This window comes from Schistocerca serialis, chromosome 7, assembly GCF_023864345.2.
Source record: "Schistocerca serialis cubense isolate TAMUIC-IGC-003099 chromosome 7, iqSchSeri2.2, whole genome shotgun sequence".
Classification (NCBI taxonomy): domain Eukaryota; kingdom Metazoa; phylum Arthropoda; class Insecta; order Orthoptera; family Acrididae; genus Schistocerca; species Schistocerca serialis.
The window spans coordinates 190,964,519-190,980,355 of NC_064644.1; the positions used below are offsets into that span (position 1 = coordinate 190,964,519).

Genomic DNA, 15,837 nt, shown 5'->3' on the forward strand with positions numbered 1-15,837 from the left:
CGACACCTACAACGTGCTAACATGAGGAAAGTTTCCAACCGATTTCTCATACACAAACAGCAGTTGACCGGCTGTGCCTGGTGAAACGTTGTTGTGATGCCTCGTGTAAGGAGGACAAATGCGTACCATCACGTTTCCGACTTTGATAAAGGTCGGATTGTAGCCTATCTCGATTGCGGTTTATCGTATGGCGGCATTGCTGCTCGCGTTGGTCGAGATCCAATGACTGTTAGCAGAATATCGAATCGGTGGGTTCAGGAGGGTAATACGGAACGCCGTGCTGGATCCCAACGGCCTCGTATCACTAGCAGTCGAGATGACAGGCATCTTATCCGCATGGCTGTAACGGATCGTGCAGCCACGTCTCGATCCCTGAGTCAACAGATGGGGACGTTTGCAAGACAACAACCATCTGCAGGAACAGTGCAAAAATAGTTCAAATGGCTCTGAGCACTATGGGACTTAACATCTATGGTGATCAGTCCCCTAGAACTTAGAACTACTTAAACCTAACTAACCTAAGGACATCACACAACACCCAGTCATCACGAGGCAGAGAAAATCCCTGACCCCGCAGGAACAGTTCAACGACGTTTGCAGCAGCATGGACTATCACCTCGGAGACCATGGCTGCGGTTACCATTAACGCTGCAACATAAACAGGAGCGCCTGCGATGGCGTACTCAACGACGAACCTGGGTGCACGAATGACAAAACGTCATTTTTTCGGATGAATCCAGGTTCTGTTTACAGAATCATGATGGTCGCATCCGTGTTTGGCGACATCGCAGTGAACGCAGATTGGAAGCGTGTATTCTTCATGTCCATACTGGCGTATCACCCGGCGTGATGGTATGGGGTGCCATTGGTTACACGTCTCGGTCGCCTCTTGTTCGCATTGACGGCACTTTGAACAGTGGACGTTACATTTCAGATGTGTTACGACCCGTGGCTCTACCCTTCATTCGATCCCTGTGGAACCCTATATCTCAGGAGGATAATGCACGAACGCATGCGCAGGTCCTGTACGGGCCTTTGTGGATACAGAAAATGTTCGACTGTTGCCCTAGCCAGCACATTCTCCAGATCTCTCACCAACTGAAAACGTCTGGTCAATGGTGGCCGAGCAACTGGCTCGTCACAGTACGCCAGTCACTACTCTTGATGAACTGTGGTATCTAAATCTACATCCATACTCCGCAAGCCACCTGACGGTGTGTGGCGGAGGGTACTTTGAGTACCTCTATTGGTTCTCCCTTCTCTTCCAGTCTCGTATTGTTCGTGGAAAGAAAGATTGTCGGTATGTCTCTGTGAGGGCTCTAATCTCTCTGATTTTATCCTCATGGTCTCTTCGCGAGATATACGTAGGAGGGAGCAATACACTGCTTGACTCCTCGGTGAAGGTATGTTCTAGAACCTTCAACAAAAGCCCGTACCAAGCTACTGAGCGTCTCTCCCGCAAAGTCTTCCACTGGAGTTAATCTACTATCTCCGTAACGCTTTCGCGATTACTAAATGATCCTGTAACGAAGCGCTGCTCTACGTTGGATATTCTCTATCTCTTCTATCAACCTTACCTGGTACGGATGCCACACTGGGTGGGCAAAAAAGTGTACTGTAACCTACTTCCTTTGTTTTCGGATTGCGTTTCCTTAGGATTCTTCCAATGAATCTCAGTCTGGCGTCTGCTTTACCGACGATCAACTTTATATAATCATTCCATTTTAAATCACTTCTAATGCCTACTCCCAGATAATTTATGGAATTAACTGCTTCGTGTTGAAGCTGCATGGGCGGCTGTACCTGTACACGCCATCCAAGCTCTGTTTGACTCAATGCCCAGGCTCATCAAGGCCGTTATTACGGCCAGAGGTGGTTGTTCTGGGTACTGATTTCTCAGGATCTATGCACTGAAATTGCGTGAAAATGTAATCACATGTCACTTCTAGTATTATATATTTGTCCAATGAATACCCGTTTATCATCTGCATTTCTTCTTGGTGTAGCAATTTTAATGGCCACTAGTGTATTTTCTTTTAATTAATCAACAAATCAGCATTTTATATTTTGAGTTATGCAACTGACAATCTCTATTTTTATTGTGTCAACATTCATTATGTAAACCGTCCTGTCCAATTTTATAATAGCCTTAAAATTTTTACTCTCATATGGCTTATGTCTGCTGACATCCCACGCCTGAATGGGACGAGGAGGACGAACTGACAATAAAAAGAAAAGAAGTTCTACAGCAACAGAACTCGGACCTCGGTTTCTCGAAAGTGCTTGACAAGTTCCTCGTACTACAGGAACATTTGTTACACCTACGAATGTTCCACAGTCGTGCGAAAGACGAGCAAAACATTTGACGTGTTGGACGTGAGGAGCTGAGCGCAGAGACTCACTTTGGGCAGCCGTCGGGCCCGGTGAGCTGCAGCTTCTGCGTGTCGGCCGCCTCGTAGTCCTCGCTGTCGTACGCCCAGCAGTCGCGCATGCGCACGTCGTAGCGTCGCTCGCTGTCCTTGATGTACACCAGCACTGTCAGCGGCTCCCCAATCTTGATGATCTCCCCGAGCGGAGACGTCTGCAAAACAATGTTCACTAAGGGGCGGGCTCTCACGCCTAATACTACTCTCTCATACCATTGCGGTTAATCTCTATTCATTTTTAGGGTTCCTTGCCTCAGTCTGTAAAAACGGGACCCTTGTAGAATCGCTTTGTTGTCTGTCTGTCTGTGTGTCCTACTGTTAATAACCTTTCACCCGGGAACGGATAGACGTATCAAGTTGAAATTTTTTTCACATACTGAGATCTTCGGTCCCTTGGCGCTGTAAAACATTTAAGCTTCTAAGTCAATGCAATCAAAAGATACGGCCGTTTACGCCACATATTTTAATACTCTCAAACTCACTCATCGAAACCTGTGGTGTACTTCCCGTTGAACTAGTGCCATAAAATTTGGCAAGAAGCAAGGTTTCGCAGTACAAGTAAAGGAAAAAATGCTAAAATAGCTAATCTGTAATTATATCACACGAAAAAATATTTTTGGTCATTTTTCTTATCCATTGTTCGTTTGTTAAGCCCGTTTTTCCCTGGAACAGTTTGGCGCAGCAAGCTCAAATTTATCTCAAGTGATGAGGTCCATGGTTCCTTGGCGTTTTAAAAATTGTAAGCTTCTAAGTCAAAAGATACGGTCTTTTACGTCACGTATTTTGATACTCTAAAACTCACTCATCAAAAGTTGTAGGATACTTCGCGTTGACCTAGAATCACGACATTTGGTAAGAAGCAAGGTTTCGGCACACGTCAAGGAAAAAAAACAACCGAAAATTGTTAATTCAAATTATATCACACGAAAAGTATTTTCTTTTCATTTTTTATCCGTCTGCCTGTCTGATCGTCTATTAAGACCATTTTTCTCTGAAACATTTTGGCGTATGAAGTTCAGATTGATGTCACATACTAAGGTACATTATCCCTTGGCGGTATATACAATTTAAGCTTCTAAGTCAATGCAATCAAGAGATTCGGCCATTTATGTCACATACTTTGATATTCGCGGACTCATTCATCAAAAGCTATTGGGCTCTCCCCGTTGACATAGAATCATGAAATTCGGCAAGAAGCAATGTTTCACAGTACAAGGAAAGTAAAAAATCTGAAACTTATTAAATTGTAATTATATCACATAAAAATATCTTTTGACATTTGAACATCAACTGCTTGCATCATACGTTATAATCATAACGGAAAAACGTTACTGCACGCAGACATAAAATGTAAGCTTTAGTCATGTTTTCGTAAGTAAATAAAAATGTATTATTAATTATTCTCTCTACATATATAAACTAAAGACCCTCTCATTTCTTTTTGTAGACCTGGTTAATCTGAGGAACGACTGTACAGATTATGATATGGCCTTGGAATTCCCAGCACCAATATCTTTCCAGTATCGACATACTTCTGAGAATTTTGCCCTGTCAGAACCACATATGACAGTACTGTCAGTACTCTTATATGTGGTTCTTAGCAGACAAGACGAGTTGCTGACGCAACTACTTAGATCTGAAGATGATCCAGAATGATCGCAACATGTAATGTAATTAAAAATGTGCACCTGAGACGGAACAATAAATGACAATTATCTTCAGAATTTTAAATATTGCTCTTTTGCATTCCCTGTACCAAAAGTTTATAGTAGTTTCCTCTGTAAAAATGGTAATGCTAGTTCGTCCAAAAATTTTCTTCTTACTATTGGTACAGCCGTTGCGTTATAGAATACTCAGCAGTTGTTACCGAGCTAAGCACCTTTAACACTAACTCGAATAACAATGAGAATTTGAAACGCTGCTAATTCCCGAGAGTAGGCAGCTAGAATGAATGTTCACTGTGTAGTGGAGTTTGTGCTCATTTGAAACTTCTTGGCAGGTTAAAGGTGTCTGACGGACCGTCACTCGAATCCAGGACCTTTGGCTCTCGCAGTCAAGTGCACTACGGCTGAGCTACCCAGGTATGACTTACAGCTTTGCATCCACCAGTTTTCAGAAGATATGTACGTATGCGTTGTGTATCTCTCGGTCCTCAGCTACTTCAATTACTCAAGAGCTCGCGTGCACACAATTATTTGCCTGACAGTAAAGTGGGCTCTGGACACTGTTGCAGACACTGAAAATGTCTTCGTGAAACTGTTCACGTGTTCCGTTGCTGTAAGCCTCCCAGGAACCAATTGTGCGTTGCTGAAACTGAATGCAGTGTCCCCTGAGTGGTAGCTATCCCACCTAACACAAGTGCGGTGCTGGTTGCCAGCTACGAGGCGCTTATGACGTTGTAGCTCCCCGCCTTTTTTTCCATCCTAATCTGTACAACTTGACATTATTGTATGTCATTTAGTCTAACTGATTCGCAGTCTACTCAGAACCACGTATGAGAGTACTGTCAGTACTTTGACATGTGGTTCTGAGTAGGCAAGACGGCTTGCTGATGCAAGTGCTTAGATCTGAAGATGATTCGGAATGACTGAAACATTTAATTTAATTAAAAATGTGCAGCTGAGACTCAGAAATAAATGATAATTACCTTAATTTTCTAAACAGTTGGTGAATCTTTCAGGACAATTATGTTGACTGTAGTGATTTAAAATTATTCCCATCATTGTAGGAGAGACTGGAAAGCTCATCTTCTACCTTCCAAAATTCACAGAGGTTCTGCTGCAAAACTTGCGAGACTAGCACTCTGAAGAAAGGATATTTCGAAGACATGGCTTAACCACAGCCTGGGGAATGTTTCCAGCTTGGATTAGGACGTGAAGCGCTGGCGAAAGTAAAGCTATGAGGAGGGGTCGTGAATCGTGCTTGAGTAACACACTTTCCCGCGAAAGGCAAAGGTCTCGAGTTTGAATCCCGGTCCGGAAATAGTTTAATACGCTAGGAAGTTTCGTATTAGCGCACACTCCGCTGCAGTGCGAAAATTTTATTCTGGAAACAATCCCCTAAGCTGTGACTAAGCCATGTCTCTTCAATATCCTTTCTTCCGGTAGTAATAGTCGCGCAAGTTTCGCAGGGGAATATCTGTGAAGTTTGGAAGGTAGGAGATCACGTATTGGTGTAAGTAAAGCGATAAGGACGGGTCGTGAGTCGTTCTTTGGTAACACAGTGATTGGTTTGCATGCACACTCTGCTGCAGAGTGAAAAATAAATTCTACTGCGCATTTGTCGTATCTTAAAAAAATTGTATTAGGGACACTGTGACACCATCGCTTCCCCCCGAACCCAACCCTAGATCCGCATCTGCTGGAGTATTTGATTAGAGTCTACTACAGGACATTCCTCTTAAAGAGAGAGAGAGAGAGAGAGAGAAAAAAACATAACAGTATGACACTGCGAGTTATCAACTACACTCCTGGAAATTGAAATAAGAACACCGTGAATTCATTGTCCCAGGAAGGGGAAACTTTATTGACACATTCCTGGGGTCAGATACATCACATGATCACACTGACAGAACCACAGGCACATAGACACAGGCAACAGAGCATGCACAATGTCGGCACTAGTACAGTGTATATCCACCTTTCGCAGCAATGCAGGCTGCTATTCTCCCATGGAGACGATCGTAGAGATGCTGGATGTAGTCCTGTGGAACGGCTTGCCATGCCATTTCCACCTGGCGCCTCAGTTGGACCAGCGTTCGTGCTGGACGTGCAGACCGCGTGAGACGACGCTTCATCCAGTCCCAAACATGCTCAATGGGGGACAGATCCGGAGATCTTGCTGGCCAGGGTAGTTGACTTACACCTTCTAGAGCACGTTGGGTGGCACGGGATACATGCGGACGTGCATTGTCCTGTTGGAACAGCAAGTTCCCTTGCCGGTCTAGGAATGGTAGAACGATGGGTTCGATGACGGTTTGGATGTACCGTGCACTATTCAGTGTCCCCTCGACGATCACCAGTGGTGTACGGCCAGTGTAGGAGATCGCTCCCCACACCATGATGCCGGGTGTTGGCCCTGTGTGCCTCGGTCGTATGCAGTCCTGATTGTGGCGCTCACCTGCACGGCGCCAAACACGCATACGACCATCATTGGCACCAAGGCAGAAGCGACTCTCATCGCTGAAGACGACACGTCTCCATTCGTCCCTCCATTCACGCCTGTCGCGACACCACTGGAGGCGGGCTGCACGATGTTGGGGGGTGAGCGGAAGACGGCCTAACGGTGTGCGGAACCGTAGCCCAGCTTCATGGAGACGGTTGCAAATGGTCCTCGCCGATACCCCAGGAGCAACAGTGTCCCTAATTTGCTGGGAAGTGGCGGTGCGGTCCCCTACGGCACTGCGTAGGATCCTACGGTCTTGGCGTGCATCCGCGCGTCGCTGCGGTCCGGTCCCAGGTCGACGGGCACGTGCACCTTCCGCCGACCACTGGCGACAACATCGATGTACTGTGGAGACCTCACGCCCCACGTGTTGAGCAATTCGGCGGTACGTCCACCCGGCCTCCCGCATGCCCACTATACGCCCTCGCTCAAAGTCCGTCAACTGCACATACGGTTCACGTCCACGCTGTCGCGGCATGCTACCAGTGTTAAAGACTGCGATGGAGCTCCGTATGCCACGGCAAACTGGCTGACACTGACGGCGGCGGTGCACAAATGCTGCGCAGCTAGCGCCATTCGACGGCCAACACCGCGGTTCCTGGTGTGTCCGCTGTGCCGTGCGTGTGATCATTGCTTGTACAGCCCTCTCGCAGTGTCCGGAGCAAGTATGGTGGGTCTGACACACCGGTGTCAATGTGTTCTTTTTTCCATTTCCAGGAGTGTATTTTGCAAGGGTAAGAATGATGATAATGGCGCTTTGTGATGTTACACAAGTGAATCCATCAGTTATTCAACGCGCATTTAATTAATCTGTCAGAGATGCCATAGAAATAGCTTTTCAAGCATGAGGATGCAAGTGGTGTCTCGAGACAGAGGAGTGAGAGAGTGGGTTAGAGTTGGACAGGGTAAGACAGATTACTCACGTTGGGGAAATAGCCGCGGCGGATGTCCATCCAGCAGTCGACGGTGCCCGTGGTCACCGGCACGGAGACCACCTCGAGCATGTCGACGACGAACGGCCGGAAGAGCACCGTCTTCTCCTGCAGGCTCGCCGTGGCGCACGACACCTTGCGCGCGATGTCCCACGCCTCCTGCGAACACAGCCACGGACACCCGTCGCCATTTATAACTGCCACCCTGTCCCCACATCATGATGACGGCGACGACGAATGTTTTTAGGTGCCAAACTGCAGGGTCATTAGCACTCTTGCATAGAACAAAACAACAGTAACAACACAAGAGCGCAAGTCACAAGTTTTAAAATAGAATGCTGCCGTACATCAAGAGCTCAGACGGCAAGCCAGTGCTAAACAAAGAAGGGTAAGCAGAAAGGTGTAAAAATGTGTAGAAGGGCTATAAAAGGAAAATGAAATTGGAGACAGAAAGGATATAAAAATGAGACACGATATTGCGAGAGGAATCTGAGAGAGCTGTGGAAGACCTAAGTCCAAAAAAGATCTCTGGAGTAGACGACATTCACTCAGAATTATTGATATCCATGCGAGAATACCACTGGTGACAAATTCCTCGGTATGACTGAAACAAAGGACGGTTGAAAGAAAGTAAATATGTCTGGAACGGTTAGGTAGGGATTGGGGGGCGTAATGGGACAGCGAAGCTTGCGACAGGTCTGGACACGAGTCTCAGTGTTGCGCCGCTCCCTGTGCATTGTCGTCACGTACAGGAGACTCTATTGTGTTTTAATAGCCAAAAGTTAAGTGTTTTTCTTCTGTTATATCGCGTATTTTATTTAACTCAAAATATTGAATGTCTGTTTGTGACTTTCATGTAGTTTGTAGAGTTCCGAATAATGACTAATTTTAATGTGTTACTATTACCACCAGTACTATAAACTGTATTTTGCCAAAGGTGGGGCTGAGGATGGTTGAAACAATTTTTGTGGGTACGGTTGAAACAGTATATATATATATATATATATATATATATATATATATATATATATATATATATATATATTAGATGCGTAGAGTTCGGGCGAGAAAGATATCCAGAGGACATACTGATTTGACGAGGTAGAAAGATGCATGTGAATAAACTCACTACGAAAAGTAGCGGACATGCATGGAATAAACCACCGTTCCCACCGTTCTCTACTGAGATATATTCTGAAGCTAGATGCGTCTGGTGAGAACAATGAAGGTATGAGATATAAAGCACACAACAGAGCTGTTAATGAAGAATAAGAGCAAGAATTATCAAAATATTTGATTCGATGTGCAGATATATGTTTTGGACTATCGAAGGCAGAGGTGCGAAAATTGGTTTACGAACTTACCATTAAGTATAATTTATCACGACCTCGAACTTGGGACGACAGAGAAATGGCTGGTGACGAAATGCTGAACTGCCTGTGTTCTTAGGTGTTCTTAGTTTTGTTTGCCACAACTGTGACTCACAGTACTCAGATTGATCCATAAGGTAAATGTTTAATTGATTTAAGACATGTTCGCTTTTAATTTATTCTGTAGGCTATGTTTATTCGAATGAAGAAATGTTTTATTCTATAATTTAGAAATATCCTTATAAGTATTAAAATCATTAAGACTGATCAATATTGTCATATGGTGGCATAATTATCCATGTAACTAGAATTAATGGTAAATAAAACATGTTGGAATACTATATTTTGTATTATTTGCTTATGTTTCAACTAACTCCAATCACTGTTTCAACCGCCCCTAGTATGGGGACGATTGAAGCAAAACGGATTTTTTTTTCTAATTTTGAATCTTTGTAAAAATTGCACCCCAGGAATAAGAGTGGTATAGCCGTTTCGCTGCTCTTTAATTTGACATATCACCATCGTCGATTGGTTTATAAACAACAATAACATGAAGGATAAGAGCCAAATCGTTTCAGTCGTACCCAGTATACCATCCATAACGTTAAATGTATAGGAGCGACTTTAAGTGGAATGAGTACATAAAACAAATAGTAGGAAAATCAGACGTTAGACTGTGATTCATAGGAAGATTCTTAAGGAAGGATAACTCATCGACAAAAGAAACGGTTTACAAAACACTCTTTCGATCGATTCAAGAATATTGCTCATCACTCTGTGACACTTACCAAGTAGGACTAATAAAAGAGACAGATAAGATCCAACGAAGAGCAGTGCGTTACGTCACAGGCTCTGTATGTCGGCGCGAGAGTGTTACAGAGATGCTCAGCAAGCTAGAGTGGCAGACGTTGCAAGAGGGGCGTTGTGCATTACGGCGCGGTTTACTATTGAAATTCCGAGAGAGTACGTTCCGGGAAGAATCGGACAATATATTAATTCCTCCACATACGTCTCCCGAAATGACTGCAACAAGAAAATAAGAGAAATTAGAGCTGATGCAGAAGTTTACAGACAATCATTCTTCCCATGCGCCGTTCGCGAATGGAACAGGGAAGGGGATATAAAAAAAAATGGCTCTGAGCACAATGGGACTTAACATCGATGGTCATTAGACCCCTAGAACTTACAACTTCTTAAACCTAACTAACCTGAGGACATCACACAACACCCAGTCATCACGAGGCAGAGAAAATGCCTGACCCCGCCGGGAATCGAACCCGGGGATATCAGATAGTGGTACCAGAAGTACGCTCTGCCACACGCTGTTAGATGATTTGGGGAGTACTGATGTAGATATAGAGAATAAGTCAAGAAAAAAACCGTTAGTTGGCGTGCAAAACTTATGAGAAAGGCAAAGTGTCCTCGGATTACAAAAAGAATTAATACATGTAATTCCAAAAAACGGTAGTTGCTGACACGTGTGAATATTACCGAACTATCCGTTTAACAACTTATAGTTGCAAAATATTGACACAAGTTATTTACAGAATACTAAAACAAAACTGGTAGAATCCAACCTTGGGGAAGATTCGTTTGGGTTCGGGAGAAATGCAGGAACATGCGAGTCAATATGACCCTAAGATTCATCTAAGAAGAAAGGAAAACCTATGTTTATAGCATCTGTATAAGGGTGATCAAAAATGTTTCCGTCCGAGAGCATTGCTGCGCCGTATATGCAACGTAGCATTGCTTCGATTCGAGTATATAAGCACCGATATGTAGGCAAAAGGTTAATGTTGCGTTAATGTCTTTCCGATGTGTGTGCGGTAAACGCGGAAATGTGAACTATAACGACGTTTTTCTCGAATGCGTCCAAAAAGGACTAACGTGTTATTCTTTTCTTAGCTGCCGAAGGACAAGCACCGGTAGGCATCTCTCGGAGAATGAAGAACGTGTATGGGACAGCATGTCTATCAAAAACCACCGTTGTGGAATGGTGTGCCAAGGGGTGTTGCTGCTTCACGATAACACACGTCCTCATACCGCAAACGTCATAACTGTAGAATAAGCCAACTAAAGTGGGAGACACTCGAGCACCCGCCTTGTAGTACTGATCTCTCCCCATCCGATTATCAGGCCTTCGGTCCCTTAAAAAAGGTTTTGAAAGGTCGACCATTCCTGTTGCACGAAGATGTGCAGCAAGCAGTTACTAACTTCTTCACGAAGCAGGACACAGTGCTTTACCAAACGGGTATTTTCAACATGATGCGTCCGTGGGATGATTGCCTCAGTGCTCACGGCGATTTCGCCTGATTACCACACCGATTCTGGACAGCGCGGCCTTCGAACAGAAACATCTTGATCGCCCCTTGTATATTTAGAAAAAGCTTTTGACAATTTCGATTGAACTAGATTGTTAGAAATTCTGAAGCCAGCAGGATTAAAGAACAGAGAAAGAAACCTTATCTACATCTTGTACAGAAACCGGGCTGCAGTTATGTCATTCGAAGGGCAAGCAATAATTGACAAGGGAGTGAGACAGAGTTGTTGCCAAACCCCGATGTTATTAAATCTGTACATTGAGTAGGCTGTAGAAGAGACCAAGGAGATATTTGGGAAGGATATTGAAATTCTGGGAAAAAAATAAACACTTTGAGTATTTAGGGATGGAAAATAAACAAACTCTGTTTTTGATTTACTAATACGATATTAATAGTACAAAGATAGAGTATGTTTGTTTTTAAACATCAGATATGAAATTTTTCTACTTCTACGTATACGTTTGCACTCCGCAAGCCAGATTATGGTGTGGCGGAGGTACGTTGATTACCACTGTGATTTCTCCCTTTCCTGCCGGCCGGAGTGGCCGTGCGGCTCTAGGCGCTACAGTCTGGAACCGAGCGACCGCTACGGTCGCAGGTTCGAATCCTGCCTCGGGCATGGATGTGTGTGATGTCCTTAGGTTAGTTAGGTTTAATTAGTTCTAAGTTATAGGCGACTGATGACCTCAGAAGTTAAGTCGCATAGTGCTCAGAGCCATTTGAACCATTTGAACCATCTCCCTTTCCTGTTCCAGTCGCGAATGATTCGCGGGGACAATGAATATTTGTAAGCCTTGCTGTAAGCTCGAATCTCTCAGATATTGCGTCCATACTCTTTTCTCGACATACAAGTTGAGGAATCAACACAGAATGCTAATCACTTTAAAACTATATTAGATATTAACAAATGTTTTTCAACATGTGATAAGGAAACTCACAAAGTTTCTTTTTTACTTTCCAAGTGAATTAATTCTGATATGCTTGGCAAGAACAACACAAAGAATGACTTTTTCGAAAAGATTTGTTTCCCCAATGAGGCAACGTTTCGCGTATCCGGGAAACCAATCGTCATAATGTTCATACATAGGGTTCACAGCATCCTCATGTTACACGGGAAATGGAAAGAGATAGTCCCATGCTCAGTGTCTGGTGCACACAATTGTATCGCCGGTCTCTTCTTTTTCATCGAGTCTGCTGTCAGTGCTGGTATTTACCAGGACAAGTTACAAGAGTTTGCTGTTCCACAACTGGGACACCTGCAAACCGATGTCATATTCCAGCACGATGTGGCACCACCCCACCGGTCCCTAAATGTCCGTCAATTTCTAGATGAAAAGTTTCCGGATAGGTGGGCTGGACGAGATGATTCAGTTCGATGGCGGCTACGATCCTCTGACCTCACACCACCAGTCGTCTTCCTGTGGGGTTTTGTAAAGGATCTGGTGTACCAAACCAAGGTTAGAGACCTACAGGACTTGAAGGCACTCATTCGCGATGTATTTGTACATGCCGCCGTGGACATCTTGAATCGTATGTGGCGAGAAATGCAATTCCGACTAGACATTATCTGTGCCACTGAGGGTGCACATATTGATGTGTATAAATGAGGAAATAAAGCATTATGAGTTATCTTATCACGTGTTGAAAACCACTTGTTGATATCTAGCAGAGTTTTAAAGATATTAAAGTTTTAAGTTGTGAAGACAGTTTATGGGAACCCTGTATAATAACTGACTCTTCTAAGAACGTAAGCTTTCGGAATTTTAACAGTGAAACACACCTCGATGCAAAACGCATCTTTTTGGACTTCTGTCAGTGGAATACGGAAGAATGTCATGAAGGTCTCCGAGATGCTTCTAAGCTTACAGAACGATCCTGTGACGAAACGCGCTGCTCTTCTTCATTTCCTCTATCAGTCCTATAGATACGGATCCCAGACTGACAAGAAATATTCAGGCATTGGTCAAACGAGGGTTTGTAAGCTACCTCCTTTCTCAGTGGGCAACGTTTCCTGAGTGCTCTTTCAACGAATCTCTGTCTGTCATCTGCCTTACTTGCGATTAGTTTCATATGACCGTTACAGTTTAAATCTCTACATACGCATATTTTATGTATTTGACTGCTTCCAGTGATTGCTCTGCAATCCTGTTATCATACAAAAATGGGCCTTCGTGCCTCGTTATTGAAGCACTTTACATCTGTTTATGTTAAGAACCAATTTCCAGTGCTTACACAAATTATCGTCCCTCTGCAGGTTTGCCTATATTTCGGTACAATTTTCTATTATCACGACTTCTCTGTATATAACAGCATCATCCGCAAAAGCCTCATGGAACTTCCAACGTCCTCCACTAGGTCATTTATATGCAGGGAGATTTAGCAGCCCCTACCGATAGGTTTTATGCAACCCGCAAGACCTTCAAATACCACACGCATGATTTTCATATTCTCTCGCTCGCTATGGGCAAACTATTAACGCTACATAAAAAAGTGAACAAGGCTTTTTTGTGGAGATTTAATGTAGTTAAATTTTGTACTGGATGCTTTTTTGCTGCTTGCCCTATTTTCGATTTATTCAAGAAAAACATACAAAGGTGACATTCCAAAGCGTTTTTCTTCAATAACTCTAAAACTGTGGCTTCCAGCGAAATCATATTTCAGTACAAAATTTAACTACATTAAATTTCCTACAAAAAGGTCCTGTTCATTTACTCTGTGGGACCAGTAGGTTGCCGAGCGGTTCTAGGCAATTCAGCCTGGAACTGCGCTGCTGCTACCGTCACAGGTTCGAATTTTGCCTCGGGTATGGATGTGTGTGATGTCCTTAGGTTAGTTAGGTTTAAGTAGTTATAAGTCTAGGGGACTGATGACCTTAGATGTTAAGTCCCATAGTGCTTAGAGGCATTTGACTTCAACCAGTAGGTTGTGTGTAGCGAGTGAGAGAATGTGAAAATCTCACTATGTTTTTGAAGGTCTTGCGGGTCGAAAAAACACGTAGGTAGCGGCAGGTGAATCATCCTGTACTGTGAAAATTACCGGACGTGTTGAGCCGTGCCGCGAATCGATCGATCTTGTCATGCTCTGAAGTGTACTCATCTTTGGCCGTCCGCAGCTCGTGGTCGTGCGGTAACGCTCTCGCTTCCCACGCCCGGGTTCCCGCGTTCGATTCCCGGCGGGGTCAGGAATTTTCTCCGCCTCGTGATTACTGGGTGTTGTGTGCTGTCCTTAGGTTAGTTAGGTTTAAGTAGTTCTAAGTTCTAGGGGACTGATGACCATAGATGTTAAGTCCCATAGTGCTCAGAGCCATTTGAACCATCTTTGGCCAGAGGGCGTGGCTGGCGGCCTGATTTGCCGCACGGGAGGGGCCTCGCTCTATTGACTTTCGACCATCGAAGATCGAGGTTGGCTGAGGAGCAGAGCCGGGAATGCGTCACAATTCTACTCCGTGTTGACTCGAGTGGCCTCGTGTTCTGTGTCTGTGGTTCGTCATTGAAAGCCCTCCTGGGGCATGCGGGCTTTACTGACCGTGGGGACTTGGACGGATGAGAGTAGAGCCGGCTGAGTGGAGCAAGCTGCCCGGTGTTTATCGCCGTAACGGCGTTCTGGTGGGCAGCAGCTACCAGCTAAGGAGTTCTACCACGGGGGGAAAGCGGTACTTACACCGACGTCAATCTGTGTTCTCTAGCAGCTCGTCGAAACTTTCGCTGTGCTTAAGTTCGTTGTGTCGTACGTTTTGGCCTTGGGGCAAGACATTTTTCTATGCGACCAATTCTTTTAATCTTTTCAGTGGCTTTAATCAATGATGCTTATATTACGTTTCTCGTGCTACTGACTGGTATACATTGGTTTTTCGTGGTCGGACAAGCGTGCTTTAGACCGTTAAATTTGCTTGTTGTGCAACTCAACCTCCCTTAAAGTGTACTTCTGGTTCCTATAATTATTTTTTTAAAGAACCTTTCCCTTCTAAATTTTATGATTTCTGAAAGAGTTCTGTAATGCATTCCCCAGTTTTGCTTCATATATATGGGCTTTCCAATCTGTGCAATTTGTGACATACGGTGGGTGAAGTCCACAGCCCTTCCTGTGTGCGCTGATGGACGCTCTCATTCTTTCTTGGCTCTGTAACTCATTCTTAATACGATGAAGCTGTTGGGCGCATCCCGTCTCTTGTTTACTGCCATGCCATGCGAGTTGTTTGGGTTTATGTACACGGTGTGATCGAAAGTATCCGGACACCTGGCTGAATATGACTTAAATATTCGTGGCGCCCTCCATCGGCAATGCTGGAATTCAGTATGGTGTTTGCCCACTCTTAGCCTTGGTGACAGCTTCCACTCTCGCAGGCATACGTTCAGTCAGGTGCTGGAAGGTCTCTTGGGGAATGGCAGCCATTCTTCACGGAGTGCTGCACTGAGGAGAGGTATCGATGTCGGTCGATGAGGCCTGGCACGAAGTCGGCGTTCCAAAACATCCCAAAGGTGTTCTATAGGATTCAGGTCAGGACTCTGTGCAGGCCAGTCCATTACAGGGATGTTATTGTCGCGTAACCACTCCGCCACTGGCAGTGCATTATGAACAGGTGTTCGATCGCGTTGAAAGATGCGATCGCCATTCCCCGAAATGC

General features: G+C 44.5%; 1 protein-coding gene across 1 annotated transcript in view; it reads right to left on the reverse strand.

Moving 5' to 3' along the window:
• Positions 1-15,837, reverse strand: part of LOC126412241 (mucin-2) — a 245,101-nt gene that overhangs the window by 53,709 nt on the left and 175,555 nt on the right. Inside the window, exons 5-6 of the mRNA XM_050081733.1 lie at positions 7,514-7,681; positions 2,403-2,581 (exon numbers count right to left, since the gene is read on the reverse strand). Of these exons, the coding sequence (XP_049937690.1) occupies positions 2,403-2,581; positions 7,514-7,681 (347 nt within the window). The remainder of the gene's footprint in view (positions 1-2,402; positions 2,582-7,513; positions 7,682-15,837) is intronic.